The 18,675-nt window shown below is 45.2% G+C and overlaps 1 protein-coding gene across 2 annotated transcripts in view; it reads right to left on the minus strand.

Moving 5' to 3' along the window:
- Positions 1–834: 834 nt before the first annotated feature.
- Positions 835–18,675, minus strand: part of TDRD5 (tudor domain containing 5) — an 88,510-nt gene continuing 70,669 nt past the window's right edge. Inside the window, exons 13-15 of one of the 2 annotated variants that reach the window (XM_068239734.1) lie at positions 8,120–8,173; positions 5,926–6,097; positions 835–1,675 (exon numbers count right to left, since the gene is read on the minus strand). In XM_068239734.1, the coding sequence (XP_068095835.1) occupies positions 1,488–1,675; positions 5,926–6,097; positions 8,120–8,173 (414 nt within the window). In that variant the 3' untranslated portion in view covers positions 835–1,487. Of the gene's footprint in view, positions 1,708–5,925; positions 6,098–8,119; positions 8,174–18,675 lie in introns of both variants that reach the window. The other variant, XM_068239735.1, reaches the window with a different exon arrangement.

Genomic DNA, 18,675 nt, shown 5'->3' on the forward strand with positions numbered 1-18,675 from the left:
CCGAGCTTTGGCTCAGGTTCTCTTTGAGTGTCACGATACAAGGTAGCTTCACCTGGGTTTGCAAACCACACCAAGTAGTAAAGGCTCTCAGAAGTAGCAGTCCAGCCGCATTCCGATAAGGTTTACATTTGTTTAGAGGCCGAGGGTTCCTGTATTATACATAAATACTGCTCAGAGAGCTTCGGTACTGCTCCACCTGAAAATTGGTGCGTAGCCTTGCTGCAAGTCTATAAAGTGGTCTTTTGGGAATGGCCTCCTGAATGGCTTTTGCATGTGTACATGACCTTAGGGAAAAGTATCCTGTTTTTCATATGCTACTGTCTTTCCCTGAAAATAAGACAGTCTTATATTCTTTTTTCTTCAAAATTTGTCCTAGGTCTTATTCTAGGGGAGGTCTTAAATATATTTCCCTCTTGTGCTTCCTTATTCCCCCACCTCCACTTTACCTTCTGCCGACCCCCTCCTCCACAAAGTCGCATTGCCCACCGACATCCTACTGCAGATCAGCGTAGGTAAACGGCTGATTCCCGCACTGCCGCTCGTGGCCCCGTTCTGCCTTTTCTGCCGGCATAACTTTCAAACCGCAGATCAGCGGTAAAGTGTGGTGAAGAAAGCTAGTTACACTGTAACAAGCACTTCCGTGTACAGGAAGTAAACAGAGATGTCACTTCCTGTACACGGAAGCGCTGTTACAGTGTAACTAGCTTTCGTCACCGCACTTTACCGCTGATCTGGGGTTTGAACGTTATGCCGGCAGAAAGGGGCCACAAGTGGCAGTGCGGGAATCAGCCGTTTACCCACGCTGATCTGCAGTAGAGATAGCGGTATGTCGGCGGGCAGTGTGACTTTCTTGAGGAGCCGGGAGGGGTCGGCAGGAGGTACAGTGGGAGCGGGGTAAGGATGGGGGGGGGGGACCAGACGGATGGGACGTCCTCAGCCACTAGGGCTTATTTTAAGGGTAGGCCTAGGCCTTACTTTAGGAGGATGTCCTACTTTCGGGGAAACATGGTAGCTTCTCTCATTATGTATGAAAGTCACTTTCTTTAAAATGTTTTTATATAGAGTGCTGGGATGGGCTTTTGCCTATCTCCTTGTTTTAATGCAGGTGGGACCCAGATCTATGAAGAAGCTGGCAGTACGACCATAGGCCAATAAGAGCCTTTACAGCTCTTCTCAAACAGGTGTTCACACTGCTTCTAAATATCAAATGAACAGCTCTTATCCACAAACATATATAGAAATATATATGCAGTTTAAGCAAAAGAACAGTATTTGAGGACTGTGGTCGCAGATGCCATCTCTAACAGAGTGTACTTCAACACTAACCTCAAGTATAGAAATAATATATTTCAAAATATTCTCTAAAAATAGAACACAACAACAAATAAAAGCAGAAAGGGTGGTAAAAAAAACAAACTACAAATTCACACAAAACAGTCCTAAACATGATGAATTTGGCAAAGTACAGCTGAGAGCAACACTCGGTGCTATGGACGAGCAAATGCTAAGCGCGCCGATGGGCCAAGAGCCAATGTTGTAGAGCGCCTTGGAATCTGGAACCTCTGAAACCCCATCAAAGGGCTGCTCTCATTTGCAGGTTGTGATTTTTGATATACAATTAATCTCTCTTCTTCTTTTGATGGTTCTTCCACTGAGGTTACAGGCAGAACACAACCTACAGAAACAACAGATAATTGGCCTATAGTTCTGAAAAGAAAACACATACACACAAACCATGTCAGTGTTACTAAATATACACACACAACAAACCTACAGGCACGCCCCCGTTTTATTACTGGGTTGATCATTTCAGCCATAATTATCAATTAGGGGAGGGTGGAGGTGCCCTAAAATAAATTTATCTCAGAGAGTACATTATAAAGATATAAACAAATACATGAGGTATCTTACCTCTCCAGATCAACCAACCCAGAAAAACAAGGTTTTAAATCAGGTAAAGTTTCTCAGGTCAATTAAGTGCCTTAGGAAATTCAGTTTGCAGCCTTGGTGCCAAAATTTACAATTACTAATAATTATCAATTAGTAACAGCTACAATCAATATAGCCTTGCATTATTCTGAAGCACCTAGTGATTTGAAAAGAGACCTTTTTTTCAGCACCAAACACGAGTGAAGGTATCTGTAGGAGTGTTCATTTTCTCTCCAATCACTATTTCAAATCACTGGATGTTACATGAGGGCACTCAAGTCTTAAAGGCACTACAGCGAAAAACTGTAAAATTTAAAATATGTGCAAACAGTAATCTGTGCCCCGTTTATGTTACTGAGGCCCCGTTCCTGTTGGCAATCTGTGCCCCGTTTATGTTACCGAGGCCCTGTCCATGTTAGCAATATGGGCCCCGTTTAAGTTACTGAGGCCCCGTTCCTGTTAGCAGTCTGTGCCCCGTTTATGTTACTGTAGCCCCCGTCCATGTTAGCAATCTGTGCCCCGTTTATGCTACTGAGGCCCCATCCATGTTAGCAATCTGTGCCCTGTTTATGCTACTGAGGCCCGATCCATGTTATCAAACTGTGCCCCCTGTTTTTGATAATAAGACCCCTCCGTCTGTGCTAGCCATCCATGCTCCCTTAACCCAACTGCTGCCTGCCTCAGCAATCATTTCTCCCTTTACGTAACTGCCACCCGGGCAAGCAATCAATGCCTCTATGTTATTGCTGCCTGCCCCTCGCCTCCTCTATGTTACTGCTGCCTGCCCCTCGCCCCTGGTCTGCACTAGCATTCCATGCCCGTCCATCCTGCTTGTCCCTGCACGGCAACTGCAGTTAAAACCGCAGCAGTAGCCCTCACCCATCCATGGCGCTCGTGTCTTCCGCAAGACTTCTTCCGACTTGTGTGGTTGCTTCCGCCATCTTACTGCACGACATCATGCAGTAAGAGGGCGGAAGCGACCACACAAGCCGGAAGAAGTCTCATTGGTTGCTAGCGCGGGCGAGCAACAGTTAAGTAAAGGGGGCAAAGATTGCTAGCACGGGTGGGCATCACTAGCACGGAGCCTAGCATAGCATTCACACTATATTACTCCCCCCCCCTCCCCCCCACACACACTTTTGGGGAAGAAAAAGTGTGTGTAATAGTTCGAAAAATACACTTTTTTTCCCATAGTATGGCAAACCCTGCTGCTTTAAGGTGTTTTTTTTGCAGTATGCTATATTTTGCCTGCCTGACAGCAAATAAAGGGGTGAATAAAATAGGGCAGAGTATTGATAAGAAGTGTCTGTATACTTATGGCCAGTAAGTATATATTTTTTTCTGGGTACAATGCTGTCCATAATTAGTCATACCCCTGGCAAATTTTGACGTAGTTACTTTTATTTAACCAGCAGGTAATTTTTTTGCCAGGATATGACATAGGTGTCTCCCAAAAGATAATACGACGATGTACAAGAGGAATTATTGTGGAAAAAAAACATTTCTCAGCTTTTATTTATATTTGAGCAAAAAGTGTCCAGTCCAAAATTATTCATACCCTTCTCAATAATAAAAAGAAAAGCCTTTATTGGCTATTACAGAAATCAAACACTTCCTATTATTGCAGACCAGCTTTTTGCATGTCTTCACAGGCATTTTTGCCCATTCATCTTTAGCAATGAGCTCCAAATCTTTCAGGTTGACAAGTCTTCATGCCATCACTCTGATTTTTAGCTCCCTTCACAGATTCTCAATTAGATTCAAGTCAGGACTCTGGCTGGGTCACTCCAAAACGTTAATGTTGTCTGCTAACCATTTCTTCACCACTTTTGCTGTGCGTTTTGGGTCATAGTCCTGCTGAAATGTCTATTGGTGGCCAAGTTTCTCTGCAGACTACCTGATGTTGTCGTTGAGAATCCTCATGTATTACTCTTTTTTCATGGTGCTGTTTACTGTGATTAGGTTCCCTGGTCCATTGGCTGAAAAAAACAACCACCATGTTCCTACCACTATGTTTGACAGTGGGGATGGTTTTCTTTGGGTTAAAGGCTTCTTTTTTACGCCAAATGAAGGAAATATTGTGACCAAACAATTCAATTTTTGTTTCACAGAAGTCCTCTTCTTTGTCCAGATGAGCATTTGCAAAGGCCAAGAGAGCTTTGTGTGCCATATCTGGAGAAGTGGTGTCCTACTGCATCAGTGGAACCCAGCAGTGTGCAGTGTCCGTTGGATTGTCTGCCTTGAGACATTGCCACCAGCAGAGCCCAGATTCACCAGGATGGCCTTGATGGTGATCCTTGGATTCTTTATCACCTCTCTCACCATTGACCTGGCCAGCACAGAAGTCACTTTTAGCTTCCGACCACATCCTCTGAGATTTTCCACAGTGCAGAACATCTTGTATTTTTTAATAATATTTTGCACTGTAGCCACTGGAACTGGAAACATTTAGAAATGGCCTTGTAGCCCTTTTCTGACTTGTGAGTAGCCACAATGCTCAGCCGCAGGTCCTCACTTACTGCCTTTGTCTTAGCCATGACTGTCCACAAACCAACTGCAGAGAGCTGCTATTTTTTACCTGTTGAAAACAGCTGTTCCCAATTAATCAGCGTAATTAGGATGCTTTAGAACAGCTTGGATTATTTGGAATGGTATAGAACTTTGGATTTTCCCACAGACTGCCACAGTTTAAAAAGGGTATGAATAATTTTGGACTGGACACTTTTTGCTCTAATTTAAATAAAAACTGAGAATTGTTTTTTCTACAATAATGCCTTTTGTACATCGTGTTATCTTTTGGGAGACACCTATGTCATTTACCATCAAAAAATGACTTGCTGGTTGAATAAAAGTAACTTTAACCTTCCTGGCGGTAACGTAGTTCGGGGTAAGCCACGCAGGAGGTTTTCTCAGGCCCTGCTGGGCCGATCTGTGTAATTTTTTTTTGCTGAACGCAGCTAGCACTTTGCTAGCTGCGTCAGCACACCGATCGCCGCCGCCCCGCGCCGATTCGCCACTATCCACGCCGCCCACCCCCCTACGCTGCCTGGCCTATCAGTGCCAGGCAGCGCTAAGGGGTGGATCGGGTCTCCCTTAGACGTCACGACGTCCATGACGTCGGTGACGTCACCCCGCCCCGTCGCCATGGCGGGATTTCCTGATCGCCTATCGCCGGAGGCGATCGGAGGGGCTGGGGGGATGCCGCTGAGCAGCGGCTATCATGTAGCAAGCCCTAGGCTCGCTACGATTTAAAAAAAAAAAAAAAAAAAAAACCGGCAGCGCTGCCCCCTGGTGGTTTATAATAGACCGCCAGGAGGGTTAAAGAGAAATTGTCGCGAAAATCGTACAATTTAAAACACATACAAATAAGAAGTACATTTTTGCCCGAGTAAAATGAGCCATAAGCTACTTTTATCCTATGCTGCTGTTACTTACAGTAAGTAGTAAAAATGTGACATTACCAACAGATTTTGGACTAGCCCATCTTCTCATAGGGGGTTCTCTTTTAAAAAAAATCATTTAGTGAATGGCAGTTGCTCCGTTTCACTGCCAAAATAGTGTACAGCAAGCAGGGAAGCTGGCTAGTATCTTTGTGTATATCTTTTTCAGGGAATGTCTTTATAAAGAATAAAGGTCATGCCGAGAATCCCTTATGGAGAGATGGACTAGCCCAAAACCTGTCGGTAATGTCAGATTTGTACTAGTTACTGTAAGTGACAGCAACATAGGAGAAAAGTAATTTATGGCTCAGTTTACTCTGGGAAAAAAGTACTTCTTATTTGTATGGTTTACATTTTAAGATTTTCGTGACAGTTCCTCTTTAAGTCAAAATTTGCCAGGGGTATGAACAATTATGGGCACCACTGTATATATGTATGTTTGCTTGCATGCTAACGTGTTATACAGTAAGAAAAATGATGACAGCAATCAAGGTGATAACTAATAACAATCATAGATAAAACAGCAACAAATGACTATGAAAGCAAAGAAAATTACCATAATTTTTTTGTGCAGTATTCACATCATTCAGATATCTCTGGGAGGGTGCGGTGTTTGGAGCTTCAAACAGCTGTAATGATTTTCTAGATTTAATTAGAGAGATGTAAAACTCCTCAATGGGGCTGGGCAGCCCAGCTACATCAGAGTTAGGCACAGAGGCTGTAATTGGCTGCAAAAAAGGAAAAGAAAAAAAAGATGCTGTCATTTTAACTACAACGGATTACTGTATTCTTCTACACTGGGAATGCATTACTTAAAAGAACTGGGTCCCACTTCAGACCGCTTTAAATGTATGGAAGACACCACAGTCTCACAGTCTACCATCCTAAGCAACAGCAAGATACTCATCCTACCAACACTTTGGTAGCAAAACAAAAACCTGTTAGTGTGCTTTGGAAAAGACAGAATGCCCTCTGCCCCCCAAAACACAGAATTGCTCTCCATTCCCCAAAGTACAGAATACTCTCTGCCCCCCAAAACACAGAATGCTCTCCAACCCCCAATAACAAAAAAGCCCCTCTGTTTGCAAACACAAAATGCCCTCCATTCCCCAGGAGCCAGAACGCCCTCCGCTCCTCAGAACACTCTCCGCTCCCCAGGACCCAGAATGCCCTCCGCTCCCCAAAACGCCCTCCGCTCCCCAGGACCCAAAACGGCCTCCGCTCCCCAGGACCCAAAACACCCTCCGCTCGCCAGGACCCAAAACACCCTCCGCTCGCCAAAACACCCTCCGCTCGCCAGGACCCCCTCCGCTCGCCAGCACCCCCTCCACTCGCCAGGACCCCCTCCGCTCGCCAGAACCCAGAACACCCTCCGCTCCCCAGGACCCAGAACACCCTCCGCTCCCCAGGACCCAGAACACCCTCCGCTCCCCAGGACCCAGAACACCCTCCGCTCCCCAGGACCCAGAACACCCTCCGCTCCCCAGAACAAGCCCCACTCCCCAGAACACCCTCCATTCCCCAGAACATACTTTGCTCCCCAGGACACAGAACACCCTCCACTCCCCAGGACACCCCCCGCTCCCCAGAATACCCTCCGCTCCCCAGAACAGCCCCCGCTCCCCAGGACCCAGAATACCCTCTGCCTCCAAAACACAAAATGCCCTCCTCTCTCCCACTGATAACAAAGAAGGCCTTAGTGTTCTACCTAGATGGCCTTAGTGTTCTACCTAGAATTTGTTTTTTCAGCTGGGTGGCAGGTAAATGTAGCCAGTTGGAGCGGAACAGAGAAGCAGGTCATCTGCACAAAGCGGCGTAGTGCCGGATGACGGTAGCACCGTAGTGCCGGATGACGGTGCAAAAGGTAATTTGGAGTTCCGTTGATCGCTGGACCCCATCGATTACTTTATCCTCCACTCTCCAGAACGCCTTTCGCTGACCAGTACCCATAACACCCTCCACTTCCCAGGACACAGAGCACCCCCTGCTCCCAAGAACATAGAATTCATCTGCTTTCCAGGACATAGCGCACCTGCCCTTCCCAGGACACACAAAAACCCCACCCTCCGCAGAACACAACGCCTTGAGCGTCTCAATGCTCCCCAGGACCAAGAAGGCCCTTCCTTACCCCAGACACGTCGGCAGATTTGACCAGAAAATCACGTTGGCAGACTTGATCAGAAAACACTTCAATCATGTGGCAAATTTAACCAGAAAACACTTCAATCATATGTGGCAAACTTGACCAGAAAACACTTTAATCATGTGTGGAAGACTTGATCGGAAAACACTTCAATCATGTGTGGAAGACTTGATCGGAAAACACTTCAATCATGTGGCAGACCTGACCAGAAAATACGTTCCATCATGTGGCAGACTTGCCCAGCAAATTCACCTGCTAAAACATAAAAAAAACAAACACACATTTACTCACCTGCAACAGACCTCCTGTCCCGGCCTCCGTCCGGCGCGCAGCTCCCACGAGCAACTGAAACTTCCGCGCTGAGAGCAGGGCTAGAGGAAAATAGCGCCAGAAGCCCTGCACTGCAGACTCGAAGTCTCCAGAGCGGGGCTTCGGACGCCATTTTACTGCAGCCCTGCTTTGCCGCTGCCGGTGAACTGGAAAGTCAGTTCACGCTGGGGGGTGCTTTAGAATAGAAGAATTGTAGGGGTTGCTTCAGCACCCCTAAGCACCCCCCTGGCAGCACCACTGAGAGTGCCAAACGCTGATATATGTTTGCTCAGCCTACCTTTAAAACAGACCCTTCTTTCTGCTCTTGCTCTATCTTGCTGTCCAAAGCCTTCTGCAACAGAAAGAATATAAAATATCAATGTGACAGGGCACCTAAAGTTGACCTGTCATTCACCGACAGCGGCATCAGAGTTAGTTACAGAAGCAGACATACAAATTCAATGGCAATCTGTAGTGTGAACAAAAACAAAAAAAGACAAGAGGGGTTGTAATGGCAATCTTAGCAGAAGCACACAGATTACAGAGCTGTTCACCACGGTCTACAAAGAAAGTGGAAAATAGAGCACTCTCTAGTGCATTAAACCCTTTATTCAAATGGATAATTAAAATTGCATATCAAGAACCATGCAAGTTTCAAGCATAACCCACTGCCAGTGTGCAGGATCGAGGTCTCATCAGGGTGCCAGTGTCCAAGCGGTTCCCCTTACTTCACCGTAACCAGCAGTGTAGCTAAAGATGGTCCGTGGGTACTGGCCGTCAGGGCTGGAGTGTCCCGATTGTTTACTATGCCAAATGTGTCATTACACGTTTCGGCGGAACTCTGCCTTCATCAGATGGTGCCATGTGATGAACACGGACAATTTTAATTATCCACTTTGAATAAAGGGTTTAATGCAATAGAGAGCACTATTTTCTTCACTTTCTTTCTAGACATCCATGCCTACCATCCCAGGAGGTTTTTGTAGAGCAGCAACTTTGTGCCGCCGAAAGGGTACCTACCTTTGGAACTTTTCTCCTGATAGAGTGCATATCTTTTTTTAGTAACTGTACACCACTGTCTCTAGTAGTCTATCAATCTGCATACATGATGTGCTTATAGTTTGACATGACATTTTTGAAAGAGATCCAAACTTTTCAACCATATAAGGACCACTGCTATCTCAAACTAACTTTACTGAGGCCAGTTACTGATGCTTTTGTGGTGTCACCAAATAATCATGACAATCTTATCACAGAGAGCCTTAAGGTATACCCGAAGTGAGTGATATGGAGGCTCCCAGATTTCTTTCTTTTTAAAAAATACCAGTTGTCAGGCCTGTTGATCTCCTTGGCTGCAGTAGCATCTGAATCGCATGCCTGAAACAAGCATGCAGCTAATATAGTCATACTTAAGTCAGAGCATCTGATCTGCATGCTTGTTCAGGGTCTATGGCTAAAAAGTATTAGAGGAAGAGAGAGGCTCAGCAGAATAGCTAAGCAATGAGCATGGTTTAAAAGGAAATAAATAGGTCAGTCTCCATATCTCTCTCAGTTCAGGTGTGCTTTAACCAGTTCAGCCTACAGGTGTTTATGAAACCACCGACTGACTCCGGTTACCCAAAATTGCTCCAACTCCTTAGTCTAATTTTTACAAAGGATATGGATTTGGTTCAAAACTCATCCAACTCTGACTCCTCAGTTTATTGATACAACTGACTCCAGGTACCCAAAATTGCTCTGACTCCGACTCCACAGCCCTGTTTTCCCCTCAAGGACAGAAGCAATTTCCCCCTGTAGCGCTCCCCCCATTCAGTCACCAATAACTTTATCACTACTCATCACACATAGATGATCTATAATCTTGTTTATTCGCCACAAATTAAGCCATTTGTGGGCGATACTTGTTTTCAGTCATTCATTTTCTATGCATTTTATATAAAAAATAAAATGATAATATACAAAACAAAACAATACACTATCTCCAATTCCATCACCTATAGTTTTAAAATAAGCAATGCTACTAAAAATAAAACATACCCATTTTAGTTGCCCATTAGTCCCAGCTATCACATTTAAATTATGTCCCTAGTAAAATGTATGGCACCAATATATTATTTTGGAAATAAAGGTGCATTTTTTTCTGTTTTGGTTTCTTTTTGTGTACCGTCAATTGTAAGCCCTCATGTACTAAAATAATAGTAATATACCCCTCATGACATACAAAAAAGCTAAGTTCCTAAGGCAACTATTTATAGATTTTTTTTTTAAAGAACTACTGTAGGGGGCAAAAGGTGAAAGAGTTGAATTCACCTGGGGCTTCTAATGGTCCCCCACAGACGTTCTGTGCCTTCGCAGCCACTCACCGATGCTCAGGTCTCCACCGCCGATTCACTTCCGAAATGTGCCACTGTGCCTGCGCGGCCTTCTCCATGCTCCCGCTGACGTCAGACAAGGCCCCACAGGCGCTTTACTGCAGTGGTTTTGTGACTTTAAAGTCGCAAATTCCGTAAGTGAACCAGCGGCAGGGACCACAGCATCGGCGAGTGGCTGTGGGGGCACGGAATGTCTGCGGGGGACCATTAGAAGCCCCAGGTAAGTTAAACTCTTTTTCCCCTCTGCCCCCTACACACAATGTTCCCCAACCCTGTCCTCAAGGCCCACCAACAGTGCATGTTTTTTGGAAATCCAGAGAGGCATTTTATAAGCTCTGCTGAGACACTAATTACTCCACCTGCGCATGTTTGTGGTTTTCTGCAAAACATGTACTGTTGGTGGGCCTTGAGGACAGGGTTGGGGAACTATGCCCTACAGTACTCCAACATCTGTTTTCTTGGTAACTGGGGTGGGGTTCTGCTTTGGAAGAGATTATATTCATTTTTTAATTAAAAGTTTGTGGTGTGTGTAATTTAACTTTTTGCCACTAGATGGTGATAGAATCACTCCCTGGATTACCAGGAAGTGTTTCATTTGTCTTTACTTTAAAGGACAACTGAAGTGAGAGGGATATGGAGGCTGTCATGTCCATTCATTACAGGCACTGCGATTGGTTCGGTGAAGCCTTGCTTCCCTTCCCCAACCGCCCATACGGAAATACCGCAGAGTCTGAGCGGCGGTCGCGCGTGCACCCACCACTTAAAGCCGAATATAACCCTGCATTTCAACTTTGCTCTAAAACATTATTTACAGCATATTATATGCAACCAGCATTTTTTTTATTAGACCAGCATTGGAAGGGTTACACACAGAGCTTTAAAGTTCCATGGAGAGAAATGCTGCCGCAGCCGAAGTTTGGATAGATACATTTAAGTAAACACAATGTAAAAAGTGTGGAATGTGACACACTGACTGTGCAGGAGCTCCCGGACACAGAGAGAGTCACATTCCTCAATTGCTCCCGGACACAGAGAGAGTCCCATTCCTCACTTGTTACATTGTGTTTACTAAAATGTATCTATCTAAACCTCGGCTGCGGTAGCATTTGTCTCCACGGAACTTTAAAGCTCTGTGTGTAACCCTTCCAATGCTGGTCTAGTAAAAAAAAAAAATGCTGGTTGCATATTATATGCTGTAAATAATGTTTTAGAGCAAAGTTGAAATGCAGGGTTATATTCCGCTTTAAACACTGGACGTGGGTACATGTCCAGTTAGACTTGAGCGGTGCCTATCTGCACAAGTATACTCATCCAGATAGGCTAAAGTGGTTAAATAAAAGATACTGCTCATGCCTGTGAGGCAAAAAACTTTCTGTAATACTTCCAGTTTAATATCTGCAGCCAGCTACGATTTTTAGGAAATGCTTAATAGTGCTTTGTGGATGTAAATGTTCCAAATTTCGATTATGGCATCACATTTCGGTCAGAAATTTACCATAAGTATTCTATTAATTCAGGCTGGAATGATCACTTTTGCAGGTCAGTATTCTACATGTCTGCTCACAGGCCATATGCAACCACACCCCTTCACAACGCCTGTGGTCCACATAAATTACACAAAGAAGCGTTAAAAGGTGAGAGGGAAATGGAGGTTGCCATATTTATTTCCTTGAAAACAATGCCAGCTTCCTGGCAGCCCTGCTGATCTTCTGGCATAAGTAGTGTCGGAGTCACTGTGGAGGCTGTGTTGCGATCCCTGTAAAGGACCCGGCTACTTAACGGTAGTAGGGTTTTGACGAGTCCTTCAGGATGGCTTCCTCCCGAGAGGTGACTGACCCACCCCTGAAAGGCAAATTAAAAAATTAAATCAATTATGCCCCGTCCATATAAGCTCCCCCTCCTCCTAACCAACTCAGTTTCATACAAGAGAAAACTACACCCATATACATAACATACATAAACATCTATTAATATTAGTAAAGGGTGGGTTGCGGAAGCCATCCTGAAGGACTCGTCGAAACCCTACTACCGGTAAGTAGCCGGGTCCTTCTCTCATCGTCCTTCAGGATGGCTTCCTCCCGAGAGATCAGTGAAAAATCTTACATCAGGGACGGACCACAGCTTGAAGCACTTTGCGACTGAATGTTTGATTCTGGCTTGACAGGAGCTCCACTCAGTAGTGCTTGACAAAGGTCGCATGACCAGACCAAGTCGCGGCTCTGCACATCTGTTTGAGTGAGGCGCCCGACTTCTCTGCCCACAACGTAGACAAAGATCTTGTAGAGTGTGCGTTAACACCAATCGAGGTATTTAGACCTGATTCCCTATAGACTAGAGTTATGAGATCCTTGATCCATCTGGGTATCGAATTCTTAGATACCTGTAGTCCCTTACGCTTGCTTGCATATGCTACAAACAATTGTCTACTCTTCCGCCACAACTTAGTTCTTTGTAAGTATATCAGAACTACTCTACGTACATCCAAAGTACTTAATGCCACCTCTTTGTCATTCTTTGGATTTGTTGAAAAGGATGGTAGAACCATTTCCTGAGACCTGTGGAATGCAGATGCAACTTTAGGTAGATAGGAAGGATCAGGTTTGAAAACTATCTTATCATTGTGGATGATCATATATGGTTCTTTGATGGACAGGGCCTGGATATCACTCACTCTACTGGCCAATGTGATGGTTACCAGGAATGCAACTTTAAGTTTTAAATGTCTCAAAGATACATCAGCAAGAGGTTTAAAAGGTACTGGACATAAGGAAGCGGAGAACTTTGGACAAATCCCAAGGAGGCACGAGTTTCGAAGGTGATGGTTGTGACCTAGTCACTGACTTCAAAAAATTTCTAACATCGATTTCTGCCGAAAGTTGCTTGTTAAGAAAAACCGAAAGAGTGGCCACCTGTACTCGCAGTGTACTGGCCGATAAACCTAAATCTACTCTGTCCAGGAGGGACTCCAAAATGTAACGTAAACCATTAGAGCTCACTTTCTTCCTTTGTTTCCAAGAACAAAAAACATTCCTAACTTTACAGTAGATTTGCCTAGTATTAGGCTTTCTACATTTGAACAGTTGCGATCACTCTGTCTGAAAACCCCTGCCTCCTTAGGATTTGCCACTCAGGATCCATGCTGTCAGCTTGAACTGGTCTGGATTCGGGTGGATTTGATTCCCCTGGAATAGAAGGTCTGGCCTGGAACCCAGATGCCATGAACCCCTCAGAGTTAGTCTCTGTACAAAGGGGAACCATGCTCTCCTCGGCCACCAAGGGGCTATGAACACCACCTGAGACTTCAAAGTTTCTATGCGTCAGAGCACTTTTGGAATTAGATTGAATGGGGGAAAGGCGTACAGAAGTCCCTGTGGCCATGATACTGATAGCGCATCCAGTCTGTTGGATGGAGAGGCAGGATGAAGGGAGCAGTAATCTGTCAACTTTGTGTTGGATGGAGTTGCGAACAGGTCTAGTATGGGTAGTCCCCATTTCTGAACTAAAGAGTTGAACACCTCCTGGTTTAGTTCCCACTCTGACTCTATTGGTGCTCTGCTGAGCGAGTCTGCCCATCTGTTCAGCTTGCCCTGAATGTGAGCTGCTGTGAGAGAAACCAAATTGTTCTCTGCCCAAGAGATCACCTCTAATGCTAACATTCTGAGGTCCAGTACCCTGGTACCTCCGTTTTCTGAGATACAATACAGTTACTATATTGTCGGTAAATACAATGACCTCCTTGTTCAGAATGTGAGGGGCTAGAGAGAGTAGACCCATCTGCACTGCTAACAACTCCCTGTAATTCGATGACCTGACCTGCACTTCCCTTGGCCATTTCCTCTGAACCTGATGCTTCCAACTGCTGGCGTCCGTGAAGACCTTTAGGGGAGTTCTCTGCACCCACTGTCGACCTAACTGCAGTCTGTTAGGATTCTCCCACCATGCCAGGGATTCCAATACATAGTCTGGAACTGTAACCTCAATTTCAACAGACTGCGCTGACCAATATGAGAGTCCGCTTTTAAATATATGGTGGTGCGCTCCTTAAACCAAATAAAAAAAATTATACATATAAAAAAGGAATTAGTGCTCCTGCTGTGTCCGCTGTCCAAGAGATCAATATGTAAAGTCCTGTATATTCAGTTCTGTGCCAAACTTTATCTCCAGAGAGCAAATGGAATGACCACCACCACCTCACCCTCAGAAGTGGGCACTCACCCTTAGAAGATGACCCTCGGCTAGATGGGTCTCAAGCGCCTCTGGGATATTTTCAGGCAATCCCCTGCCTATATTGGCTCCTTAGACAGTGCTTTAACCGACAGCAAGTCCACAGCATTCACCTCAAATAAAACACATATTACTTCCCATAGCGTAAAACCATACGAAAAGTTTAATTTATATTAAAAATGCACACTCACATTCCAGTAGTATTTTGAAGAGCATGGAGTTTTAGAGGGCTCTACCCCTTTACGTTGCCCACCTGGCTGGCTCTCTGTGTCCGCATGGATAACCGTACTTTGGTCTCCCCGCACGCCACGCTGGCTTACTTCTGCTTCTGCAGGCCACGCCCTACTAGTTTTGTCCTATTGGACTCATCAGGAGCATGCGCAGAAGTTTCCGTAACGCGTATTTATAGCCGCATACCCGCCCCGTTCCTCCCCCAGAACCTAATTGGCTTTACCGCTGCTTCCGCGTTCTAGCCACCTTGGAGCGCAGGCTGCCAATTAGATGTATTATACGTACCCTCCCACTGAGGGGACGTATGTTCAGATCCCTCACTCCCACTGAGAATGGAAATTTGTTTTCTCAAAAAACACATAAGACGCTTAAAAGACGCTTAAAAAGACGCATAAGACGCCTGCAAAACGCTTGAAAAACTTAGAAAGGTTTGCAGAATTTAAATCGTTGCTACAGCAAATCCTGGAGCCAGCCAATCTGGCCCTCATGAAATGCATCAAGATTACAATATACTTATACAATCCACATCATTTCCCATCTTCAGCCCACCCACTTCTTGAAATACATACACAATTCAGATCTATCGATATCGCAAATTCACATACACATACGATCCAAAAATATTAGCGATGCCCAGTAATTCTAGTATGCAAAATTATAGTGGAAAGAGACACTCATACATCAAAAACTGAATCCCCAACGTTGAAAATCTCATAAAACTTAACAACTAAAAAAATATTAAACCCCTCCATTAGTGTTTATATTATGGGGTAAACGACCCTGTATATCTAAATTAGTGTTCAAACATAAATCAAAATATATGCTCATCCACTCTATTCTGCACACCATTATCACCTGGCTAGGATGTGTTTATACGGTCCCCATAAATCATTACTAAGATAACATATGAGGTCAATCTCTGCATTTAGCCCTTTTGGCTTTAGAGAATTCATGTGATGTATCCACCATGTTTCCCTTCTAGAAACCTCTCTAATCATATTCCCACCCCTCCAATGTGCATTCACCTTCTCCAAACCACAAAAAGACATTACTGATGAATCACAGTTATGTACTTCCCTAAAATGTGATGACAATGTGTGCCCCCTTAAACCTTTATTAGCATTGCGTATATGCTCTCCTATGCGTTCTCTCAAAGGTCTAGTAGTCCTTCCTATATACTGAAGTCCACACGGGCACCATATCATATATACAACATTTTTGTCATTACATGAGATAAACGGACGTATTTTTGTTCTTTTATCATTTGCATATCCCACCACTTCCTGCATACGACTTGTATTTATCTCCATACACCCCTTACACTTTCTACAGGGGAAAAAACCTGGTTGCTGCCACCCCTGTAGTCTTTCTCCTCTACTTTTAGGTTCCACACAGCTTGGCGCTAAATAATTTCTCAAATTGCGGCCTTTTCTATATATGTTACAGCCAGAACCCGAAGTCTGGCCACTTCGGGTTCTGGCCGGTCAGAATGCGAAGGTGCCGGCTCTTGCGGCCAAAGTAAGAAATGCGTGTGATTATCGGACTTTGGCCGGCCAGAACGCGTTGTGATTTCACGCGGCCGGCCAAGTCCCGAAGTCCCCCTTACTGCCGGCCAGCTGCTCTCCTCTCCCCACCGCCAGAAATCTCAGCTCCCCTCTCCTCCCCCGCTACTCAGACCTCCGATCAGGGCGACCGCACCAGCGAGGCAGAGCAGCTGCCAGCTCACGCGAGACCCGCAGGACCCGAACACTTCAATGCAGAAGTGTCATTGAACAGGGATATGTGAGGGAGCCAACAGGGATATGTGAGGGAGCAGGCTGGTGTTGTACTTTATACTGGTTGAACTCGATGGACGTATGTCTTTTTTCAACCAAAATAACTATGTAACTATGTATGTAACTTCCGCATATGAAGTGTATGGGTCCGGGCGGGTAGCGAGTGCGCTGCGCTGCTCTGCCTTTCTCCACCTCTCTGGTCGCCCTGATTGGAGGTCTGCAGCAAAGCTCCCCCAGCCCAGCAAATCACGCCCAGCTATGCAAGGCACCCAGCAAAGCCCATAGCCCCCCCCCCTCCCCCCCTCCCATGCATTTCCAGCCATCAAATACCCCCCAGCCATGCATAGCCCCCCAGCAAAGCACCCACAGCCATGCATAGCCCCCCAGCAAAGCACCCACAGCCATGCATAGCCCCCCAGCAAAGCACCCACAGCCATGCATAGCCCCCCAGCAAAGCACCCACAGCCATGCATAGCCCCCAGCAAAGCACCCACAGCCATGCACAGCCCCCCAGCAAAGCACCCACAGCCCCCCAGAAAAGCACCCACAGCCATGCACAGCCCCCCAGCAAAGCACCCACAGCCACGCACAGCCCCCCAGAAAAGCACCCACAGCCATGCATAGCCCCCCAGCAAAGCACCCACAGCCACGCACAGCCCCCCAGAAAAGCACCTGCATTTATGCAAAGCACCCAGCAAAGACACCTCCCCGAAGCCATGCACAGCCCCCCAGCAAAGCAGCCATGCACAGCCCCCCAGCAAAGGACCCACAGCCATGCACAGCCCCCGAGCAAAGCACCCACAGCCATGCAAAGTGCCCAGCAAAGCACTCAGAAAAGCCCCCTTCATCTATGACTAATCACCACTGTAATTTGATCTCTCCCCTGTGTCACCTGACTGCCACAGCAGAGCAGCTAATTTAAAAGCACAGGATGTTATCAAAATGTCTGCTCCCAAGAAAGCAGGATGTAGACACACTGCCGATGTATTGCAGGGTTTGTATCAGCTGTAACTAAGAAATGCTTTTCTTTAAAAATATTATTATGCTGCATCTTTCAATGCAATTTTGCTTACTATAAGCAACATAGTGGTTGTGCCATGGGGGCGGGGTTTGCCCCCAGCTTGGCAAACCTCTTTATGGGAAAATGGGAACAAGAGGTGTTGGCACAGGAGGGGTCTAACCAGGTCCTAACCTGGAAAAGGTATATTGACGACTTGTTTATAATATGGGGGGGCACTAAAGAGGGTTTGGCACAATATGTTGAAGCACTTAATAATAATGAAGTTAATATTACATTGTCATATGAGGCTCACAGTGAAACTATTCACTTTTTGGATTTATCACTATCTATAGTGGAGGGGGTAGTGGTTTCAAAAAATTACTTTAAAGAGACAGACCGCAAGGGGTATATTTCAGTACATAGTGGACATCATCCAAATTGGATAAAGAATGTCCCAAAGGGCCAACTGATGAGGGTGAAACGTAACTGCACTGGGTTAGATGATTTTGATTCACAGGCACAGGTGCTGGTAGACAGATTTATAGAAAAAGGGTACGAGGAATTTTTACAAATACAACTAACAGATGTTAGAAATAAAGATAGAAGGGAATTACTGCAGGATAACGAAAGGGGAGGAGTAAATAAGAAATATGAAGTAGCATTTATCTCTGATTATAATGAACAATATAGGACGGTGCAGGGGATAATAGGTAAGTATTGGGACATTCTTACGTCCGATACAGAGCTTAGACAGATCCTACCTCCTAAACCAAATTTTATATATAGAAAAGGCCGCAATTTGAGAAATTATTTAGCGCCAAGCTGTGTGGAACCTAAAAGTAGAGGAGAAAGACTACAGGGGTGGCAGCAACCAGGTTTTTTCCCCTGTAGGAAGTGTAAGGGGTGTAGGGAGATAAATACAAGTCGTATGCAGGAAGTGGTGGGATATGCTAATAATAAAAGAACAAAAATACGTCAGTTTATCTCATGTAATGACAAAAATGTTGTATATATGATATGGTGCCCGTGTGGACTTCAGTATATAGGAAGGACTACTAGACCTTTGAGAGAACGCATAGGAGAGCATATACGCAATGCTAATAAAGGTCTAAGGGGGCACACATTGTCATCACATTTTAGGGAAGTACATAACTGTGATTCATCAGTAATGTCTTTTTGTGGTTTGGAGAAGGTGAATGCACATTGGAGGGGTGGGAATATGATTAGAGAGGTTTCTAGAAGGGAAACATGG

The sequence above is a fragment of the Hyperolius riggenbachi genome, chromosome 6 (assembly GCF_040937935.1).
Source record: "Hyperolius riggenbachi isolate aHypRig1 chromosome 6, aHypRig1.pri, whole genome shotgun sequence".
Lineage (NCBI taxonomy): Eukaryota > Metazoa > Chordata > Amphibia > Anura > Hyperoliidae > Hyperolius > Hyperolius riggenbachi.